We start from the raw sequence: 22,433 nt of genomic DNA on the forward strand, positions 1-22,433 counted from the left end.
CCTGTTTAGTCAAGCCGTTAACTCGTCTGTTTAATCAGAACTAATCTGTTTCTCCAAGAGAACAAGAAATCAACTCTTCCACATAATCCCACTTTCCAAGATGGTGTAAAGCCTTACGGGGAAGAGTTTTATTTTGAAAGCAGACAGGAAATCACAGTTCTAAGAATAAAAAGCTTGATCTCACATTAAACTCAAATTTTCCTCCTGTTCTCTACTGTTTAATAAAAGAACCAGATGAAGTTTAGAGTAGATGCTGATGCAACAGAAGCTGCTCCCTGCCCGTTGCATCATCATCATCCATCCAGACTTATAGGGACTGATGAAGCCTAATAGGATCGATTTCTCCAACCCGTCCTCTCTACAACAGGAAGCTGTCCGATGCACTGATATGCTTCAACTCAATTATCCAAATGAAATCTGCCTCTAGTGAGTACATGGAACAAGAGAACAGCCATGCTGAATCTGACGGTAATGCTGGTGGGGTTGGGTTCTTGCAGGGGGTTTCAGGGATTTTTATTTCTTTCCACAAGCATATGCTCCATAAATACAAACTAAAATCTTTATTGGTGGAAAGTAATGTTTGTCAAAAGCAGACTCACAAATCTCCACAACAGAAGACATCATAGCAAAATAATATAATCACAAAGTGTTTCTGTGAAAGGATTACCAACATAATGATCATGATCCAATACCATTTAATGCGCTGACATGAATTACCAAAAAATAAAACAGCAGATCATCTTTTCCTTTTAAAACAAAATATTCAATACTAAATGAAAATTAAATGATGCCGTCTTTAGCCAACTGGGAATTAAAAGACAAAAACACTAATTTCCAACGTAAATGTAGCAGTCTGATACAAACTGAGAAAGACGCTCGTGAAAAATGGCGACATCAGTACTCGTCCATGTTATCCGCTTTGGGAATGGAAAGGCCTCGGTCCTTTAGCACCTGCATTTTGACCTTCTCCGTCTCCTGCTTGGTTTGCTGCTGCTGTCGCTGCTCCTCCAGGATCTCCTCGATGGAGACCTGCTGCAAGACCGTGTCACAGGGTTTATCCACATCCTGCAGGGATGCAGACACATCCAAGGTCAAACAGCAAACTCAAAGCCAAATTGTGGCTAAGTGATACTAAATGTTCTGGCAGGCTTGCATCCCTCACATGGTTCAAACTTCCACTCTTGTACTAGTCTGAGTTGTGATGGCTAGTTGTTTAAGTGAAGAGCAGCAAACCTGTCATATAGAGGGAATCACTGCCTAACAGCTTATTTTCAGCTATTTAAATTGAAAATAAATTAGTAATGAGTGATAAGTGAGTAACAGGACATAACTTAATTCTTCCATGAAGCTCAAAGCGATGAGAACATCTTGCAAAGCAAAATTAAGATGCCCATCCTTACATACATGTTGGTAACAAGAAGTGTCACTGTGTGCTGTAGACGCTCCACCAGTACAGGCTGTACTGGTGTCAGTGCAGATTTGCATGATGTACATTTGTAGAGCGAGATAAGTTGGAGATCATGAGTCACGCTTGTTCTGTGTGCTGGCCTAGAAGGTCCTCAGCCCCTGGAATGGGTCACTGCAAAGATCAGCTCAAGAATCTCTCTCACAAGTTAAACTTCATAACCCTAAATTACACCAGGAGAGTAAAAAAAAAATTACTCACAAAAAGATAAATATAGAAATCAGCTGTGAAAATAATGGATAAAGTAGTAAAATTCAATCATAGACGCTACATAAACGGTTATATTTTTAATTGGCCCCTCTGCAATGAATATTTCGTTTAAAACAAAATCAAAATCTGTTCACTGGAGGTAAAACCCCAAGATAGCTTTCCCATAAGTCCGCTCATACCGAGATTACCACCCACCCCCCCTCAACTAAACATTACTGAGCTTTAAATCCTTAAAACAGCACCTGTATCATTAAGTAGTGATAATAGTTTCTCTGCATTACCTAAAAATATGCATATGAGCCATTTATCTTTAAGTCTTCACCCATTACATCAGCCTGCCAAGGAGCGCAGATTTTAATCAAATTACAATACTGGGGAAAAGTTCAAGTAAAGTAAGAGTAAAATACAGATGTCAAATAGTGCATTGTCCTTTTTTGTCAAAGTTTACCAAGCACTGTAATCAAAACAGCATGTGACTTTAAAAATAAATATATTCTCCCGTTTATTAAATTTGGCTCTAGAAGAAATTTGCAAAGCTTCATTTCTGAGATCAAGTCAAACTATTCAGAAAAAGACCCATTTAAGCACAGATCTCCCTACAAGGTTTCCATAGCGTCTGAGGAGGAAATGCTTATTGCAGTTCTTTATTTTCTCCACACTACAGCACTGTTGCACCCATCCATCCGTTATCAGTACCTGCTTGTCCATGCAGGGTGGTGGAGAGCACTGTTGCATCTGTCCATTTACTCTGGGTAGGAACGGTGTCTGTGTGAATCACTTCAGCTAACCAAAGCCAGCTCAGCAGTCTGCTGCTGTGCAGCAATGTAAAACTCTATAATCTAGTTTAAAGTGTGTGATGAGGATAATTCTGCTGAGTAAGCGCTGGACTTCATCATGAGATCTAAATACGATCCCGACTGTCCACCGCAGGTAAGACGCCAACTACTCATTAGCTGCTTGGCAGAAAATTACTTGGAAAAAAATCTGAATTTTTCCCAGTTAAACAGAAAAATGTGCCCTGAATAATATAAGACATAATATAAGCAGGTAGCTTATTTAATACTACTAAAACAGACCTTAAAGGGCCAGTTCTCATCTTTTTAAGTGGGACGGATGTGGAAAAGTTGTAGACCGCTGATATCCAACTTATTGACTGTAGCTCATAGAATTGCTTTGGTTCGGAGAAACTGATTAGTTATGATTGAGCATTAAAGTGAAAAAAAAAAGTCACAAATTCTCATCTTCAAAATTTCTCAGCATATTAAAAAGTGAACATTCCCTTAAATGTGTGTTTATTCCAGCAGAATCATAATAAAATTCCAGCCAAAAAAATGTTACAATAGCTGGAGATGCAGTTCATTTCTGTTAATTTCCCACAGAAATGCTCCAAGAGGTGCCGTGCATTTAACAAAATAGAAGTTGCATGGAATACTATAAAATATTTTGGGTTTGGTTAATTTGGCAAAAACACTTTGTGACCCCACTCGGACTAGCCATAAGCGTGTGTTACTCCGTCGAAAACAACATTTTTCTCCAAGCTGTGGCTGTTCCAAACACCACCTTTAACTTCTCATACGTCATCACGTGCACTCTGTGTGAGGTATAACTCAAAGTAAAAATTAAGGAAGAATGTTTATGCAGAAATAAAGAATGTCTTCTTAATTCATTTCCATTTGCTGACCCCATTTTGGGATAGGGACATAATAAATGAAGTATAAAAGATCTAAATAAAAATATCTCAGATTTTAAAAAATGAGCTTACTATCTCTCCAAGCAGAACTACATTTTCTCCTCTGACGATGAAGATGCCTCTGGGGATGTCACCAAACTTTTTCCCCACGTGGATCCTCTCTACGGTCTGGTGAAACACCAGATTGGCTGAAGAACAGAAGCAGAAAATCAGTTGAAATGAAATATAAGGTGCGGAGATCATCAGCTGACCGATTAATTAGAAATGCTTCCATCTGTATTGACGCGGAGTTAGAAAACAAAGTGGACTTTTAAAAATAAGAGTACCAAACTGGTCGATGCTTCTGAGGTAACCAATCAGCGTCCTGCCATCTCGGAGCAGCACCAGGTGCTTTTCTGCAGGAGGAAAACAAAACATGAACGTTAGATATGCGTTTTACTCGCTTGTGTACGTAAATATCGAGACTCAAACATTTTCTACTAAACCATGTCAACAACTACAAAATTCAGCTTCTGTCTTACTGTCAATGTCGTCAATAAGGCTTGCAGTCCCCGGTACGTAATTCATATTGGTCTTTAGGTTTTCTCCGTTTTAATATCCCTGTGTTCCGTCAAGCCATGAATGTTTTAAAATGTTTATTGAACAAGACCACAGGAAGTGTCTTTATACATGCTCACGGTGAACTTCCTGTAAACGTTTAACCCGTTCTTCTTTTTTGGTGGTTTTTGGCTGTTGGCAAATGTTTGACTACCGCCACCTTCTGGCGTGGAGTGTTACAGACGGTGCATGCGTGCACATACCATGCATTATACTCCCTAAATAATAATAATAATAATAATAATAATAATAATAATAATAATAATAATAATAATAATAATAATATAATGGTAATATTATTATTATTATTATTTGGATTCAATCTCTTCAAATAATAAAAAGGCTGTAAAAACAAAAGACGTAGTTGATACATTTAAACTGTAAAATGTATTTTCTTCTTTCTTTTCCCTTGCGTTTTATAATAAGTTAATAAATTTATAAGTATACTTACCTCACTCTTGATTGTTCTGTAAAATTCACTTTAATTTTGATGTATAGGTGATGGGAAATTGTAAAAGCAAATTTTGTATACTCTTCCTCCTCTATCTGCTTCCTCTTCAGCACATCCTGAGCTCCTTCAAAGGAATCTCCATACCATCTTTATGCAGATGACATCCAACTGTACATCTCCTTTGAGCCCCATGAGATGTCTAAGCTGCAGCTGTTACACACCTGCTTAGACTCTATCAAAACCTGGATGGCTGGGAGCTTTCTTCAACTGAATGAAGATAAGACTGAGATCCTCATCTGCGCCCCAGACAAGCTGGTTCCCAAAGTCAGAGACTCTCTTGGTCAGCTTGCTTCCCACACCAAACCTTCTGTCAGGAATCTTGGCGTGACCTTTGACCCAGCTCTCACCCTGGATTCTCATGTCAGTTCTCTTGTTCGCTCTTCCTTCTTCCATCTCAGGAACATTGCTAAGCTGAGTCCCATTCTGTCTCCGTCTGAACTTGAGACAGTTCTCCACACCTTCATCTCCTCACGCATTGACTACTGTAACTCTCTTTTCACGTGTCTGAGCAGAACCTCCCTGAACCGTCTACAGGTGATTCAGAATGCCTGTGCTCGGCTTCTGAGAAAGTCCTCCAAATACACCCACATCACCCCGCTTCTCCTCCAGCTTCACTGGCAGCCAGTCAACTTCAGGGTTCATTTCAAGATCCTGGTTCTGGTCTATAGGGCCTTACATGGACAAGTGTGACGCCCACAAAGTGTGGTCACATACTTTTGTTAAAACATTTAGTGGTGTAATTTAGTAAAAGTAATAAAATAAGAATAGGAAAGTGTGGGGTGCAATACCGGGGTTCTCCACAAGGTGGCGGGGGGATGCGAGACGGCTAGTGGAGCTCTGTGTCCCATCTACCGTTATTCGGGAGCAGCAGTTCACAGAAAACACTCCATTCTGATGTCTCTGTCTCTTTTTTTTTTGCATTTCAGGCACCCGGACATTCCCTCAATAATTTCTATTTAAGCTGTTAGTGGGGATTGTGCCGGCCCGATACCTGCAACATAAGCACCATCTTACATTGGTGATCTTCTTAGTCCCTACACCCCCAGCAGGTCCCTGAGGTCCAGTGATCAAAGCCTACTGGTTGTGCAGCGCACCAGGCTAAAGACCAAAGGTGACAGGTCATTTGCTGCTGTGGCCCCCAGACTCTGGAACTCTCTCCCCCTGAGCCTGAGATCAGTGGACTCCGTGGTCTCCTTCAAAAAGCAGCTGAAGACTCACTTGTTCAAGCTGGCTTTTGTTTGACCTTCTTCACCACTTTCTCTTTACTCTGCCCTCCCCACCTATGCACCTTCATCAGGATCTGCTGATTTCCCTCTTTCCTGTTCACTCTCTCTTTCTTAACATTTTTCTTTTAAATCGCAATTGCTTATTCTTGCTCATTTTAAATATATTTTTAAACATTTTCTAAATGCTTTTTTATATTTTTACATTTTTTTATTTTTTGTTTTTGTGAAGCGCCTCGTGATTTTTATCTTGAGAGGTGCTATGATATTTTCTTCTTCTTCTTCTTCTTCTTCTTCTTCTTCTTCTTCTTCTTCTTCTACAACTTTGGATAAAAATCAGATTTTTTTAGCACTATAGCATGCTTGCTGGGTCTAGCCCTTTGACTCCAGACAACCATCTATACATAAATACAGTTTTAAATGTTTTTAGCTAAATAATGGGAGAAAAAAGACTTTTAGAGTAGCTCCCCTATTGCTAACAACATCCCATTGTATTTTTTAAACAATTTAAAGTTATTTGTACTGAGTAACTATTGTAACTGTATGAATATAGTTCATTTTTGTATTTCTACCGTTCATCCTTCATGTTCATTTTCCCAAGAAGACAAAAACAAAGATTACGTCGTTTTTCGGGTTTAACTGAACTAACGTGTAGTTCAATCTTCTTGCCACTGGAGGGCGCTCGCTCCCCATCTCCCAATCTCTTTCAAAAGACTTGCTGTGTCTAGTTTCTAATTCCATTTTTAGTTGTTTTTTTATAACCTTGCTGACAGTTTTGTTTGCCGACTGCTAATGTTTTACAGTCGGCAAACGAAACTGTCAGCAAGGTAAAAAAAAAAAATAAAATAAAAAACATTTTCTGTGTTATAAAAAAGAACTAAAAATGGAATAAGTGTAGTTCTAGCTTGATGCCACTGGACGGCGCCAAAAACCCTCCTCGTTCAGTGTAAAAGTTTGTAGCGCTGTAGCTAACCAGCTAACTTAGCCCTTGGACTCCACACCATTCTAAGTACAGTTTTACCTTTAATTCTAGCTAAATAATGATCGAAAAGACTGTTAGAGTGAGTGACACGGTCTATATGTCTGTGGTTGCTGACCCCAAAATGCGAATTTACAGAAATATTTCTAAGTAACTATTGTTATTTTATAAATATAATTATTTCTACTCTTCATCCTTTATATTAATATCCTGAAGACAATATTATGATTTTTAACAAGTTAATATTTTAAAAACACTTTAGTGTCGCATTTAATTTCACAAAAAAATTATATTTGTTTTCATTAGTGGTTGGGTTTTTCATTTAGACAAAGATCGTATATCGTGGGAAAAATTAGTTTTAGTCTTAAAATTTATGAATGAGATTATATTTCCAATCCACTTGCATCGTAACCACTCCTTTGATGTCATAGTTGTGATAATTTTAGTTTTAAGAAATGTTTATTTGATCGTGGCAATGCTGACCCCGCAGTAACGTTAACACTATCAGAAATTGGCATCGGCGTGAAGCATCTCAATATTTGACGAATCTCTGTTTTAAAGAGACAGGCTTGGGTTTCCCCTAGCCTCGCGTCATTGACTCATTTCCTGATTTCAATCAGACGATTTGTACTTCTGAGTAGAAACACCTTGGACTTGCTGGTGTTTTAGACCAGTAACTCTTATCTTATTAAAGGTTTATTTATGGAAAATGCTGCTCAAGGGGACTGCGGATGGGGAATGCGCGTAGCTGATGCACCAAATGCATTCAAATCTTAAACCAGACTGGCCCTCTACTTGTAACTCGGAAAATCAGCACGGAACCTGGAGTAACAACATGGTGAGTAGACGAAAACGACACAGATAAGTTCAACGGCTACAATAAAAAGTTCATGAGTTTATTATCGACTAAAACCGACTTCAATTAGTATATAAGTCATACCGGAAGCGAGTTAGCTAGCGTTGCTCGTGTTAGCGGAGTGGCTAACTTGGCTAGTTGGCGTTATGTAATAGCACGAGCTAGTTAAGCTAACTGTTTTTATATTTTCAGCTTGATAATAAATCTTTTGAGACACCAAAATTTCAGCGGCAGTGATGTTTAATTTATACTTTTTGTATTTATTTATCGTCCCTTCAAGGATACACAGCCACGTTGAAAGAAGAATGTTGACTCTAAAGTTAATTGTTGGACTTAAAGATAATGTTTGGGGTGTTTTCTTTTATTAGTTATAAAAAATATCTCTTGTGTTAACAGGATTCTCCTCAGTATCCAGGATATGCGTCACATTACTGGTATCCACAGTCTCATTCCACTGGGCACTATGCAAACACCTATCCCTCTGGATCAGATGTTCAGCAGCAGTACAACCCACAGGTACAGCTCCTTGTGCAATACAACCTATCCTCTCTAAGCCACAGCTAATAGGATGATAGGTCAATAGAATCCTTGGTCTTACCTAATATGTTTATCTTTATGTTAAGTACATTTTTTTTTACTCATTGCGTCTCTTATTTTGTTGTTCGTGTAGCTGATGCCTGGAGGATATCCAAATGGCCACGGAGTTTACAGCCCTGCACAAAGTCAGTATTCAACAAGCAGTTTCCACGCATCAAACCCCTTCTACTGTGCTGACCATCCAAGAAATTCTTATCCCAACCAAGGCTGTGCTACAGAGCAGGGTAGTGGGGCTTCTGGGCCACCATACCCTCAGCACCAACACCATCACTATCCTGGCCCACACTGTCAAGGCGTGAGTGGGTTTTTGCAAGTTTTCACATAGCTAGTAGATGCCAGGTGGGAGATCAACCCTAAATGTAGCCAGTACTGGTAGAAATATGACTAGAGTATTGTTTGGAAAACAAGTGGTTTGTTTCTTTTGCCCTCAGGGTCCTGGATATCCTCAAGGGCATTATTCACACTACAGTGAAGGTGGACATGCAGTTCCTCCAAATCCACCATATCCCACTGGGCAGCCTCCCCATCCCACCTCTCAGGCTGAAGCTTGGGGTCACTCAGGTCAGTATGCTCCATCACCACAACAGTGGCAGCATGGACAGCAGCCTTCACAAAGTCCCTATGGTAACCCTGTCCGACCGCCACATCCCCCAGCGTGGCCTGGTACTGGAACTGGTGCTCCACCACCCTATCAGCCTAAAGTAAGAGTCCGCTGCTTTTTCTCTGTAGTTTGTGCATTTTGCTTTTTCTTTTTTAATCAAACAAAAATGACTTAAGAGCCGGGAATTTAATCAGGTAAATTCCACTTTCTCTTCTAGGACCAGCGCGCCCCTCATGTGGGACCGAAACCCCGACCAGCACTGTCTCCAAATTCAACCAATGGAAAGCCTGCTGAAATAAGTTCGCCTCCCCAGATTTACAACAAGAATGGGAGAAGCGATCCCAACCCCTTACAATCTGAGACTCCACCAGCTCCTGGTCCTGCCGGACCTCAGCCCCTGAGCGACAATCCTGGGCTTGCTAAAGTCCAGCAGGTTCTGGTCAGAGTCCAGCTGCTTCAGGAAGATGTTGATGAGTTTGTCGGCAAAAAAACTGACAAGAGCTACCGGTGTCTAGAGGAACTGTTGACCAAAGAGCTGCTGGAGCTAGACTCTGTGGAGACTCAGGGACAGGAGAGTGTTCGTCAAGCCCGGAAAGAGGCTGTTCAGAGAATCCAGACCATTCTGGACCAGCTGGAGAGGAAAGCTTTCTGAACTGGACTTCCTCTATTTCCCCATGGGTTGCTGTCTTTTCCTTTTTCAGATCTTCCATGGAATAATTGAAGGTTCAATCTTCTTCTGTAAAGGTGTAATGTTGTTTTTTTTTTCTCCCACCTCAATGTTATAAAATATCTTAGACATGAAACAAACAACAAGGTGGAGCAGTTATCCAAGACTGGAAACATTCTCTAGGTAGTATGTCTGCTGGTGTTAAACACAAGAATTGTTTTTTTTGTATGTCATAAGTGATTTTCAGCCTCCACTCGTGAATGTGCTGACACTGTTGCACATTTTACTTTTTACATCACGCCTTTAATGACAAAATCCCAGCTGTTAGAATTTGTTTTGTGCCACATTGCAGCTGTTTGTGGTCTTGAACTCTTGATAAATGTTCAGACTGCCCCTCAGGAATGTGGCTCGGTTTTTAGTCTGATCTGATAGTAACACAATCACTTCACAAGCAACATTTTAGTCCGTTTGCATGATCATAATATTCTTCTCTCTTGTGATGGATTCAGTCAGCTTCCTCTCCGTTTCTGTTGTGCTCCTAGTCTTGCACGTTCTGAAATGACAGATAAGCCCTCAGTCGTATTTCAGAGCCAATTATTGAGGCCAGAGTGTAGCAGATTAGTGAAAACCCCCACAGATTGCTGTCCTCGTTATCCCTTCTTTTTGATGACGCAGCCTCCATACACGGACCTAGAGTCAAACCTACACATGTATTTTTGCCCTAGAAACTAATATAGATGGATAAACAAGTCATTGAAAAGGTTTCTTGTATTTTGTACAATTATACATAAATATATAAAAAAGAATGAAGCTTTAGCACTTTCTGTCAGGTTTTGTGTTCATACACACTGTTGCTCAAAGTGGGTTCATCAGATGAACAACGATCCGTGCTTCAGTTCCTTGTCTCGTGTAAAGTGAGTAAATTTTTCCCCTTTGTCTCCATTAAACTCTTATTTAGGGGGAAAAAGGAACGAAAAAAAGTGCCATATTTCAAATAATGGTTTGATATAATTAGAAAAAAAAACGATTAAAGAAGAAATGGGAAAAAAGTTTGCATGAAAATAAAATCTGTGTTCATTTTAGGTTAGCTTCTGCTGTAATGCATGTAACACAAGGTGGAGGTCTCTTCCTGATAAAATCTGAAGTTCATGCAAAGAAGGAAAAAAAATGACAAACATCAAATATTTTTGTAAACTGTTCTCAAAAGAAGTTTGTTTCACACATTTTTTTGAATATTAAATTGTTTAAGTTAAAATTAAATCCAAAGTAATTTGTCTTGTTCAGAGAAAAATATTTAGAAGAAACTTGCCCAGTAATACACCCTCCCAGCCAGCATTCACACCTTTAAATAGACCATTGCAAAAGCATAACACACGCCCCCCTTGCAGGATTGAGCCATGCAGGCTGGATTTAATGGGTCAAATGTCCTCACAGCATCCAGGACATTCAGGGCTGTGGTGAGTAGATCAGAGGCTAAAGGCACCTTTATTCATTTCTGACACAACGGCTGCAGAGGAAACTCACTGGGCCTGAGCTGCTTTTTCTGTTTGGTTGTGGTCTTAAAGAATATATTTAGGCATTTGAAGACTGAAATGAAAAAAGTTAAGTTGTACACATCCAAACTTCCCGCCTCTTGGAATGATGAGCGGCCTCATCGGAAAGTGGAAATCGATCTGAGCTCACCTGGGCTGGCAGTGTTTGAGTTGGAAAAACTCCTGTTCACAGGAAGGGTCATCATCAGCCATGCAGACGAGGTGTGGCCAAGGCTTTACATCGGTGACCAGTAAGAAACACCCTTGTTCTTCTACTGGAACTTTATTTTTATATGTATCTGAGACACAGATAAAGAAATTTTGGATCCATTCCAAACAATTGGAATAGAAACTGTTTGTAAATTAAATTTAAAACAGGAATGAGCTCTCAAATTACATTCTCCATTGGGAGCTTAAATAAACTACAGCTCTGCTATGTGAAACTTCCTAATGATGCCAGGGGCATGAAGCCTTATCTCGGGTTTCTAATATCTCCTAACTCACTCGCTTCATGTTTTCCATCAGTCACAGGAATATGTTACACACCTGCTGGATGGTGTATCATCCATGCATCATGTAAGATTCTGTGTGTTTCAGACAAAGTGCAGAAAACGTGTCTGATCTCTCCACGCGTCGGTTCACTCACATCCTGAGCGCAGCTCACAGCGACAGACAAGGACAGCCACAAATCTACGAGGGATTGAATATCACCTACATGGGCATCGAGGCCCGGGACGCCTATGACTACGACATGAGCATCAACTTCCAGGCAGCTGCAGATTTTATCCACCGGGCGTTAAGCAGAGGAGGTAAGGAGCAAACAGGACAGAGCATTCACCGTCCAAGCAATGAAAGGTGCTACCTCATTTTCTCTGGGATTCTCAGGTAAAGTTCTGGTGCACTGTCATGTGGGAGTCAGTCGCTCGGCAACCCTGGTTCTGGCGTACCTGATGCTGAAGCAGAACCTGACTCTTGTGGAGGCTGTTTGTGCGGTGAAAGACAAGCGGGGTGTGATTCCTAATAGAGGTTTTCTTCGGCAGCTCATCAAACTGGATGGACAGCTCTTTGGCTCACATCGCTGATTCCCACCTGTGTGTGAGTCCATGGGAAGAGCGAAGGTTTCCTCTCAAAAGACTCATTTATTCAAGTGGAACTGTTTTACAAAGAAGCAATCTCAATAATTAAAGTTTTTGCAGATAAAACTCGCTGATCACAGCCCTGAGTGTTAGATCTGATCGCGTAAAGCTTTGCTCTCTGGTTGTTTCCTGTGTTTAAAATCAGCTGATTTGACAGTTTTGTTTTTATTTATTAAAGTTTAAATGATATTTTTATTCTGTGCTTGCTGTTTTGGACTTTTTCAACACTCACGTACAGCATTTTTCCAACTTTACCATGAAAATTTAATTAATGTGAAATTATTAATACATTTGCAGGACAAGCGAGCATTGCTATGAAAGTTTTTTTTGAGAAAACAAAACAACATTTTTACCTAATTTTATCACTTCTATCTTTATCATTTGACCCTGTAAATGTGACGTTATTTTTAAAGTAAGAATATTTTTGCTAACAAAGCCTAAAGTTAGTCAAGACCAAACAATGTCAAACACTTTATGTATGAAAAATCTCAGTTTTATCAAAGAGTGACAACATTCCCCTTCTCTCAGCTCCCCAGTCCTGCACTCTGCTTCTCATCAGGTAATCAGCTCACTTGTTCTCTCTTCACTTTGCAATCACCCTCCCACAGTTACTGCTCTTGAGATCCTCCTGATTTCAGAAGCATTGGTGCATCTTTGTCTATGAGGATTTCTAGTCAGCCTCTTTTTAACAGATGATGTGTGAGTAAGAAGAGGAACTCCTCCACCTTTACATGGTGTTTCATCAGAAGTTGAACTCTACTACAGCCACCAGAGAGAAACAGAGGTTAGGGCTGTGAAGTGATACTGGATCACGGGAGAGTCAAACTGCACACAGACTGGGCAATATAAACCAGTGAGAGAATTTAGAAAACTAATTTATTAGCAAAATTAGACTATCCTAAAATTTCATTTAAAAAGCTATAGACTCCACTGTTCCTGTGGGTGCAGTCTGTAGTTGTGGACATAGGGTTTCACTTTCACTTCCTGTTTCCACGCTGACAGCCTTTGCTTTGTCCTGATCACTACTGTGATCTTCAGCCTGACCTACTTGTGCTCACATAAGTCACTTTCGCCCTAATTAACGTCGCAAAAGCACACAGTACGGATTAAGCACCCTTGGAGAAATACTTCTGATTGTGCAAGCCACGTCCAAGGCCAGCTTATAATTTCAGAGGCCATAGAGTCCCCAGCCCCCCCACCATCCTAAGATTTCCTTCCCATCCCTCTTCTGTCTCAGAGAGTTTCTTTTCAGTCATTTGCATTTCAACTGTCCAATGTCTCAGGGTAACAACAACACAAATAAATAAAAAGCAAGACTCCTTTGAGACTGCTCCATAGTCAGTCTTGGATCAAGGATCAAGGAATGAAGTAACGTCCAGTAGCTCCTGTGTGACTGGAATGCTGCATTTATCTTCAGTGTAGGCAAGAGCTCTTGACTTTATTTCCTTAGTACCTTAGTAAGATCTGTGTCCTCATCCTTTTCAGTCAGAGATGATGTTCTCAGGAGATGAAGACCTTCAGGTATGACTTACATTTGCTTCATTAGACAGGGTACATGCACGTTCCTGAAGAGGTCTGATGGCATTGTTGATTTATTCTTCAGACAGAACCCTTGCTGCGCTCCAGCACCCTCCTGTCATTTTTTGCCTTGAGCCCCATCTTGTCGCTTGCCCTGTAATTAGTGAGTTGTTGGGTAAATTTTATTCTTGCTGTGCCTTGCAGTGCTGTCTTCTTCTTCCAGCTATGAGAGAGGACAAACTTTCTGTTCAAAAAGTAGAAGACTGAAAATGTTATCATGATAATGGCAGACTTTGCAATGCAGATTTTCTAATAAGAGACCAAAGGAAATAAAAATATATAAATTTATTAAAAGCAAACCGCTATCTCCTCCTTGAACCATCACCTTATCGTGGTGGAGGAGTTTGAGTGCCCTAATGATCCTAGGAGCTATGTTGTCTGGGGCACTTTGTGCCCCTGGTAGGGTCTCCCATGACAAATTGGTCATAGGTGAAGGGTGAGACAAAGAACGGTTCACAGGATCTTTCATGGAGGTACAGTCAAAGAGTCGGAGTACCCGGCCCGGAGGGTTACCGGGGTCCCACCCTGGAGCCAGGCCTGGGGTTGGGGCCCGTGAGCGAGCGCCTGGTGGCCGGGCTTTCACCCATGGGGCCCGGCCGGGCCCAGCCCGAACCGGATACATGGGCTCATCTAACTGTGGACCCACCACCCGCAGGAGGAACATGAAGGGTCTGGTGCAGTGTGGATCGGGTGGCAGACCAAGGCGGGAGCCTTGGCGGTCCGATCCCCGGACAAGAAAACTAGTTTTTGGGACATGGAACGTCACCTCGCTGGCGGGGAAGGAGCAGGAGCTTGTGGCAGAGGTTGAGCGGTACCGGCTAGATATAGTCGGACTCACCTCGACACATAGCATTGGCTCTGGAACCCAAGTCCTTGAGAGGGGTTGGACACGCTCCTTTGCTGGAGTTGCTCCGGGTGAGAGGCGGAGGGCTGGGGTTGGCTTTTTGTTAGCCCCGAGACTCTCTGCCTGTGTGTTGGGGTTTACCCCGGGGCACGAGAGGGTAGCTTCCCTGCGCCTTCGGGTTGGGGAATGGGTCCTGACTGTTGTTTGTGCTTATGGGCCAAATATCAGTTCAGAGTACCCACTCTTTTCGGAGTCCCTGGGACGAGTGCTAGATAGTGCTCCATCAGGGGACTCCATTGTCCTGCTGGGGGACTTCAATGCTCACGTGGACAATGACAGCTTGACCTGGAGGGGTGTGATTGGGAGGAACGGCCCGCCTGATCTGAACTCGAGTGGTGTTTCGTTATTGGACTTCTGTGCAAGCCGCAGTTTGGCCATAATGAACACCATGGTCGAACATAAGGATGCCAATCGGTACACTTGGTACCAGGGCAGCCTAGGTCGCAGGTCGATGATAGACTTTGTAGTCGTATCATCTGACCTGCGGCCGTATGTTTTGGACACCCGAGTGAAGAAAGGAGCGGAGCTGTCAACTGATCACTACCTGGTGGTGAGTTGTATCAGATGGCAGGGGAAGATGCTGCGTAGACCTGGCAGACCCAAACGCATAGTGAGGGTCTGCTGGGAACGCCTGGCAGAAGAACCTGTTAAGACGGTCTTCAACTCCCACCTCCGGCAGAGCTTTGACCACGTCCCGAGAGCAGTGGGGGACATTGACTCCGAGTGGGCCTTGTTCCACTCTGCGATTGTTGAGGCGGCTGTTGCTAGCTGTGGTCGCAAGGTGGCCGGTGCCAGTCGTGGTACCAGAGGTTCGGGGAGCCGTCAGGCTGAAGAAGGAGGCCTACAGGGCGTGGATGGTCTGTGGGTCTCCAGAGGCAGCAGACAGGTACCGGATAATCAAGCGGGGTGCAGCAGTGGCAGTTGCTGAGGCAAAATCTCGGGCGTGGGAGGAGTTTGATGAGGCCATGGAGAAAGACTATCGATCGGCTCCAAAGAGGTTCTGGCAAACTGTCCGGCGCCTCAGGAGAGGAAGGCAGCAACTCGCTCACACTGTTTACAGTGGGGATGGGGAGCTGCTGACGTCAACTGGGGCTATAGTCGGACGGTGGAAGGAATATTTTGAGGAGCTCCTCAATCCCACCTATGCGCATTCCGAGGAGGAACCAGAGCCGGGAGACCTGGGGATGGACTGTCCAATCTCAGGGGCAGAAGTTGCTGAGGTAGTCAAACAACTACACAGCGGCGGAGCCCCGGGGGCAGATGAGGTTCGTCCTGGGTATCTCAAGGCTATGGATGTTGTAGGGCTGTCATGGTTGACACGTCTCTGCAACATTGCGTGGTCATCGGGGGCAGTTCCTGTGGAGTGGTAGACCGGGGTGGTGGTCCCCATCTTTAAGAAGGGTGACCTGAGGGTGTGTTCCAACTATAGGGGGATCACACTCCTCAGCCTCCCTAGAAAGGTCTACTCCAAGGTACTGGAGAGGAGGGTCCGATCGATAGTTGAATCTCAGATTGAGGAGGAGCAATGTGGTTTTCGTCCTGGCCGTGGAACTGTGGACCAGCTCTATACCCTTGCAAGGGTGATGGAGGGGGCATGGGAGTTTGCCCAACCAATCCACATGTGTTTTGTGGATTTGGATAAGGCTTATGACTGTGTCCCCAGGGGCATCCTGTGGGGGACGCTCCAGGAGTATGGGGTGGGTGGCTTTCTGTTAAGGGCCATCCAGTCCCTTTACCAGAGGAGCGTGAGTTTGGTCCGCATAGCCGGTAGTAAGTCGGACCTGTTCCCAGTGAGGGTTGGACTCCGCCAGGGCTGCCCTTTGTCACCGGTTCTGTTCATTACCTTTATGGGCAGAATTTCTAGGCACAGCCGTGGTGTGGAGTGTGTCGAGTTTGGTGGCAGGAGAATCTCGTCTCTGCTTTTTGCGGATGATGTGGTCCTCCTAGCTTCATCCAGCTCTGACCTTCAGCTCTTGCTGGGAAGGTTCGTGGCTGAGTGTGAAGCGGCTGGGATGAGGATCAGCACCTCCAAATCTGAGACCATGGTTCTCGACCGGAAAGGGGTGGCTTGCCAACTCCGGGTCGGGGGAGAGGTCCTACCTCAAGTGGAGGAGTTTAAGTATCTCGGGGTCTTGTTCACGAGTGAGGGTAGGAGGGATCGGGACATCGACAGGCAGATTGGTTCAGCGTCTGCAGTGATGCGGACGCTGAGCCTATCTGTCGTGGTGAAGAGGGAGCTGAGCCAGAAAGCCAGGCTCTCGATTTACCGGTCGATCTACATCCCAATCCTCACCTATGGTCATGAGCTTTGGGTAATGACCGAAAGAACGAGATTGCGGATACAAGCGACCGAAATGAGTTTCCTCCATAGGGTGGCTGGGCTCAGCCTTAGGGATAGGGTGAGGAGCTCGGACATTCGGGAGGGACTCAGAGTAGAACCGCTGCTCCTCCGGATCGAAAGGAGCCAGTTGAGGTGGTTTGGGCATCTGGTCAGGATGCCTCCTGGACAGTAATTAAACACAGTTGTAATGAACCTTGATGATTGACAGTAAAAAGAGTTTATTTAAGTGATCCTTTTAAGTCTTGAAATGTCCTCGTCTTGCTGTGGATGGAATAGCAGTCAGATAAGACTGGCAGCTGCAGATTAAAGGGGTGGTAGGTGCAGACTTTGAGTCTCCTGTGAAGGACTATCGAGCATATCGAGCAGGAATCGAGCATATACCCCGCCGGGTGTGTCCCTTGCGGGCAAGTGGGAGCCCCCTGCTCCATCCTCATTGTTGAGAAAATCTTATCAATTGCGTTGAATGACCAATTAATTAGATCCATTTCTAAAAAAGGGTTTTTCACAGAGAATTCTTAGAAGAGCTCTGTGGGCAGACAGGACAAAGAGCCTTGTGAAAAAAAGATAAGGAAGTAAAAGGGGAAGCGTCTGTACTCTGCGAATGCCAGAAGGAGAAAAAACCCTCCATCTCCACCTCTTACCAACAATCAATCAGCTGACACCTTTGCCTCATTCTTCACTGACAAAGTGACGACAAGGGTCGTCACAATGCAGAGTTTACTCAACTGGCCACTCCTGAACATTCGCTACCACAAACTCCTTCTAGCCCAACCATCTCAAGCCCTACTGCTTCATTTTCCTCTTTTGCCCCTGTCACTGAGAACTGTGTGCCCAAGCTTCTCACGTACAGCCGCCCTACTACATGCCCACTGGACCCCATTCCGACTAAGCTGCTCCAAGCTATTGCTCCTACAATAGCCGCAGCAGTCACACATGTAATCAATGCTTCACTGACATCTGGTACATTTCCCACCTCTCTCACGCATGCTCAGGTTAAACCACTGCTAAAAAAAACCCATATCTTCCTCCAAATCATAGGGAGAAATACAGACCTATCTCTCTCCGCCCTTTTCTGTCCAAAATCATCGAAAGGGTGCTTTCAAGCAGATCACAGAATACCTCTCAAAAAACTGTCTGCTTGACCCTTACCAATCTGGGTTCAAAAAGGGCCACTCCACTGAAACTGCTCTGTTAGCAGTGACGGAATCCTCAGTGCATATCCTGCTCGACTTATCGGCTGCATTTGACACTGTCAACCATGGCTTCCTTTTGTCCACAATCTCTAATATGGGCATCACAGAGAAAGCGCATGCCTGGTTTGAATCCTGCCTCACAGGACGATCATTCAGTGTATCTTGGCTTGGACAGTCCTCTACCGTGCACCATCTTGCCACAGGAGTCCCCCAGGGCTCTGTACTAGGACCTCTTCTCTTTGCCATATACAACACCTCACTGGATGAGATCATTCGATCACATGGCTTCTCCTACCACTGCTATGCAGATGACACCCAGTTCTATCTGTCATTTCCACCGAACGACCACACTGTCACTGCACGAATATCAAACTGTCTCTCTGACACATCAAAATGGATGAAATCCCACCATCTCCAACTCAACCTCTCTAAAACTGAATTACTTGTTATCCCAGCAAAACCATCCATACAGCACAATATCTCAATCCAAAATGACTTCCTATATCTGGCTCCTTCAAAGGCAGTTCAAAATCTGGGTGTTGTGATTGATGAACACCTGACCTTTAATGATCATGTTACCTCTGTTGCTCATTCATGCCGCTTTGCGCTGTATAACATACGAAATATCAGACCATAACTAACACAACATGCCACCCAGCTCCTGGTGCAATCTACTGTCATCTCCCACCTCGATTACTGCAATGCCCTTCTAACTGGTCTTCCAGCCTGTACTATGAGACCTCTTCAAATGGTCCAGAACGCAGCGGCGCGTCTGGTCTTCGATCAGCCAAAAAGAGCACACGTCACTCCTCTGTTCATTGAGCTCCACTGGCTACCGCTAGCAGCACGCATCAAATTCAAATTGCTAACACTAGCATACAAAGTCAGAGATGACACGGCTCCCATCTACCTGAATCCTCTTGCAAAGGCTTACGTCTCAGCCTGGCCACTCCGGTCATCACAGGATCGTCGGTTAGCAGTGCCTTCACTACGCTCAGGACAATCCAGACTCTTCTCATGCATCGTTCCACAAATGTGGAATGACCTTCCACTACCAGAACTGCGGCTTCTTTTTCAATTTTCAAGAAACTCCTGTAGACCCTGCTCTTCAGAGGGCATCTTGTAAACTAGCACCCTCCCTGCACCTGTCCCCCCTCTACCGTCCACTCATTTGTTCCCTCCTCTCCATTATTGATGTCAAGTTGTTGTTATTGTTGTTGTTAGCCTCAAGGGCAACATGCCGATTATCACTTGTAAGTCGCTTTGGACAAAAGCGTCTGCTAAATACATAAACATAAACATAAATATTTATTAAAAAGGGAGAGTCCTTTGTCTTCATTCTTCTCTTGGGCTGGAAAGGAAAACAGTTTAGAGCAGATGCATGAGACCTTGAGGCAATATCTCATGCAGATTAGTTCTTGCTGAGGAGAGGGGGGAAATTACTTTTAGGTGGAAAACAGTCATTTCATTCCGTTACATATATACCAAGTAATGTGTCTATGGTTACATTGTGATTTCTTAGTAAACATTCTATTTGTTGAGGGACAAACTTTATTGTATTTATCCTAGTGAATCTATAATTAAATGGGAAGACTAGTAGTAGCACATTCAATGTCAAGGAAAGTAAAATGTTATTATCAGTATAGGGAGGATGATTAAATGGTTAGCAACAGTGTTCAAGATGATGGCCCCCTCCATGAGGCTACCACAGCTCAGCAGAACATCATTGTAGCTTCTTCTGGGGAGAAAAACACTTAGAGAAAAAATAAAGTTAACAGCTGAAATTGCAGGAAATAATACAGTTAAAGAGCAGATTGTAGAAGAAAGCCGTAGAGTGTGGAAGGTGGTCAGTGTATCCTCCAGCAGTCTAAGCCTATAGCAGCATAACTACAGAGACATCTCTGGATAACCTAGCCTTTTAGCCTTTTAGATGGAGGCATGTTGGAGGCAGGGCAAGAGAGAGCTGCCTTACCGACTGTACACTCCACCTCCCTCTACTTCCCATCTTATCCAGATCTAAGCTAGCATCAGATTGTAACCATCGGCCCTATCAAATAAAAATGTTTTAAGCCTAGTCTTAAAAGTAGACAAGGTGTCTGCCTTACGGACTAAAGCTGGGAGTTGGTTCCACAAGAGAGGAGCCTGATAACTAAAAGATCTGCCTCCCATCCTATTTTTAGATATTCTGGGAACCACCATAAACCTGCAGTCTGAGAGCAAAGTGCTCGGTTAGGAACATATGGAACAATCAGGTCACTGATGTTTGATGGAGCTTGGTTATTAAGAGCTTTATATGTGAGAAGGAGGATCTTAAAATCTATTCTGAATTTAACAGGCAGCCAGTGTAGGGAAGCTAAGACAGGAGAGATATGATCTCTCTTTTTAATTCTCATCAGAACTTAAGCTGCAGCATTTTGGACAAGCTGAAGACTTTTAACTACATTCTGTGGACTTCCTGAGAGTAATGAATTACAGTAATCTAGTCTTGATGTAATAAATGCATGAACTAGTTTTTCAGCTTCACTCCTGGAAAAGATGCATGACTTGAATGACATGTCCCGGTCGAACATAACACCAAGGTTCCTAACTTTGTTCTCGGGAGACTAATTTAATGCCATTCAGGTCAGGTGATTGACTAAACAATTTCCTTTTCCGAATTTCAGTTCCATAGATGAGAACTTCAATCTTGTCTTGATTTAAAAGCAAAAAGTTTTGAGTCATCCAATTTTTTAAGTCTTCAAGACAAGCCTGTAATCTAACTAACTGATTAGGTTCATCAGGGTTAATGGATAAATATAACTGAGTATCGTCAGCATAACAGTGGAAGTTTATCCCATGCTGTCTAATGATTTTACCAATTGGGAGCATACAATAAAAATAACTGGTCCAAGCACTGAACCCTGTCGTGCTCCACAAGTAACCCTGGAGTATGAAGAAGATTTGTCATGTACGTTTACAAAATGAAATCTGTCAGACAGGTAGGATTTAAACCAGCCTAACGCTGTTCCTTTGATCCTTACAACATGTTCAAGCCTTTCTAAAAGAGCATTGTGATCAACTGTGTCAAAGGCAGCACTGAGATCTAACAAGACTGGAACAGACACAAGATTCTTATCTGATTCCATAAGAATATCATTTGTAACTCTCACTAATGCAGTTTCAGTGCTGTGATACTCTCTAAAACCAGACTGAAATTCCTCAAACAGATCATTAGTGTTTAAATGCTCACAGACTTGGATGGCCACTATTTTTTCAAGGACTTTGGATAAAAATGGAAGGTTATATTGGTCTATAATTCATTGGGTCATCTGGATCCAGAGAAGGCTTCTTAAGTAAAGGTTTGATTACTGATTTGATTACTTTCACCCATGGAGCCTGGCCAGGCACAGCTCGAAGAAGAAACTTGGATCCCCCTTCTCAAGGGCTCACCACTTGTGCTAAGGGCCAAAGAGGTTGGGCGTAATGTGTGATGAGTGGTAGCAGAAGGCGGGGACCTTGGCGGTCTGATCCTCAACTGCAGAAGCTGGCTTCGGTATGTGGAATGTCACCTCTCTAGGAGCCTGAGTAGACTGAGATGACTCCAGTGAACAAGAGGGTAGCTCCCTCCACCTATGTGTGGGGGGACAGGTTCTGACTGTGGTCTGTGCTTATGCACCAAACTACAGTTCGCACTACTTACCCTAATTGGAGTCCTTCGAGGAGGTGCTGGACAGCGCTCCGTCTGGTGACTCCCTCATTCTGCTGGGGGACTTTACGCCTACGTGGACAACGACAGTGAGACCTGGAGGAGTGTGGTTGGAAGGAACAGCCCCCCTGATCTGAATTTGAGCGGTGTCTTGTTATTGGACTTCTGTGCTTGTAATGGATTGTCCATAATGAACACCAAGTTCAGGCATAAAGGTGTCCATATGTGCTCTTGGCACCAGGATACTTTAGGCCGCAGCACGATGATCGACTTTGTTGTTGTCTCATGTGATCTGCAGCTGGATGTCTTGGACACTCGGGTGAAGACAGGGGCGGAGCTGTCAACTGACAACAAACTGGTGGTCAGTTGGCTTCAATGGTGGGGAGGATGCTGGTCAGACCTGGCCTTCTAAAACGTATTGTGAGGATCTGCTGGGACAACACATTCTCACACCCAAAACGGCTAAAAATTACGAAGGGTGAACAAGCGTTTTTTTCCTGTTTCGGGTGTGAGAATGTGTTGGCTGGGAACGTCCGCAGTATCTTGTGAGAAGAAGTTTCAATTCCCACCTCCAGCAGTACTTCCTCCATACAGTATATACATTTACCAAATTTGACATTGTGTGCTATAGTGTAATATAATGTCTTCAATTGGAGTCCTGTTGTCTT

The 22,433-nt window shown here is 43.4% G+C and overlaps 3 protein-coding genes across 4 annotated transcripts; 2 read left to right on the top strand and 1 right to left on the bottom strand.

Annotated features, from left to right (window-relative positions):
- Window positions 1–545: 545 nt before the first annotated feature.
- Window positions 546–4,063, bottom strand: lsm1 (LSM1, U6 small nuclear RNA associated). The gene is made up of 4 exons (XM_015972219.3): window positions 3,887–4,063; window positions 3,692–3,760; window positions 3,438–3,553; window positions 546–1,065 (listed from the first exon to the last, which is right to left on the bottom strand). Exons 1-4 carry the CDS (start codon window positions 3,930–3,932, stop codon window positions 895–897), a joined length of 402 nt encoding a protein of 133 aa, XP_015827705.1. The 5' UTR covers window positions 3,933–4,063; the 3' UTR covers window positions 546–894.
- Window positions 4,064–7,253: 3,190 nt separating this feature from the next.
- On the top strand, window positions 7,254–10,212 carry bag4 (BCL2 associated athanogene 4). Of its 2 annotated transcripts, XM_015972221.3 has the most exons (6): window positions 7,254–7,513; window positions 7,928–8,047; window positions 8,202–8,423; window positions 8,560–8,689; window positions 8,783–8,829; window positions 8,947–10,212. In XM_015972221.3, the coding sequence occupies exons 1-6, from the start codon at window positions 7,427–7,429 to the stop codon at window positions 9,379–9,381; spliced, it is 1,041 nt and encodes a 346-aa protein (XP_015827707.1). In that variant the 5' UTR covers window positions 7,254–7,426; the 3' UTR covers window positions 9,382–10,212. The 2 variants fall into 2 exon arrangements, with proteins under 2 accessions (XP_015827707.1, XP_015827706.3); XM_015972220.3 differs by having other exon boundaries at window positions 8,560–8,829.
- Window positions 10,213–10,668: 456 nt separating this feature from the next.
- Window positions 10,669–12,259, top strand: LOC107393679 (dual specificity protein phosphatase 26). Its single transcript, XM_070546553.1, has 4 exons — window positions 10,669–10,853; window positions 10,962–11,179; window positions 11,526–11,737; window positions 11,814–12,259. Exons 1-4 carry the CDS (start codon window positions 10,794–10,796, stop codon window positions 12,008–12,010), a joined length of 687 nt encoding a protein of 228 aa, XP_070402654.1. The 5' UTR covers window positions 10,669–10,793; the 3' UTR covers window positions 12,011–12,259.
- The last annotated feature ends 10,174 nt before the right edge of the window (window positions 12,260–22,433 follow it).

This window comes from Nothobranchius furzeri, chromosome 17 (genome assembly GCF_043380555.1).
Source record: "Nothobranchius furzeri strain GRZ-AD chromosome 17, NfurGRZ-RIMD1, whole genome shotgun sequence".
Classification (NCBI taxonomy): domain Eukaryota; kingdom Metazoa; phylum Chordata; class Actinopteri; order Cyprinodontiformes; family Nothobranchiidae; genus Nothobranchius; species Nothobranchius furzeri.

Excerpts from the sequence above, each read along its gene's own strand:
- lsm1 (XM_015972219.3), bottom strand. The coding sequence starts at position 3,932 with ATGAATTACGTACCGGGGACTGCAAGCCTTATTGACGACATTGACA. Across the intron at positions 3,761-3,886 it reads CCTTATTGACGACATTGACA|AAAAGCACCTGGTGCTGCTC; the intron begins GTAAGACAGAAG and ends TTCCTCCTGCAG. Across the intron at positions 1,066-3,437 it reads TAGTTCTGCTTGGAGAGATA|GATGTGGATAAACCCTGTGA; the intron begins GTAAGCTCATTT and ends GCATCCCTGCAG.
- bag4 (XM_015972220.3), top strand. The coding sequence starts at position 7,427 with ATGCACCAAATGCATTCAAATCTTAAACCAGACTGGCCCTCTACTTGT. Across the intron at positions 7,514-7,927 it reads GAACCTGGAGTAACAACATG|GATTCTCCTCAGTATCCAGG; the intron begins GTGAGTAGACGA and ends TTGTGTTAACAG. Across the intron at positions 8,424-8,559 it reads CTGGCCCACACTGTCAAGGC|GGTCCTGGATATCCTCAAGG; the intron begins GTGAGTGGGTTT and ends TTTTGCCCTCAG.
- LOC107393679 (XM_070546553.1), top strand. The coding sequence starts at position 10,794 with ATGCAGGCTGGATTTAATGGGTCAAATGTCCTCACAGCATCCAGGACA. Across the intron at positions 11,180-11,525 it reads AGGCTTTACATCGGTGACCA|ACAAAGTGCAGAAAACGTGT; the intron begins GTAAGAAACACC and ends TGTGTGTTTCAG. Across the intron at positions 11,738-11,813 it reads CCGGGCGTTAAGCAGAGGAG|GTAAAGTTCTGGTGCACTGT; the intron begins GTAAGGAGCAAA and ends TGGGATTCTCAG.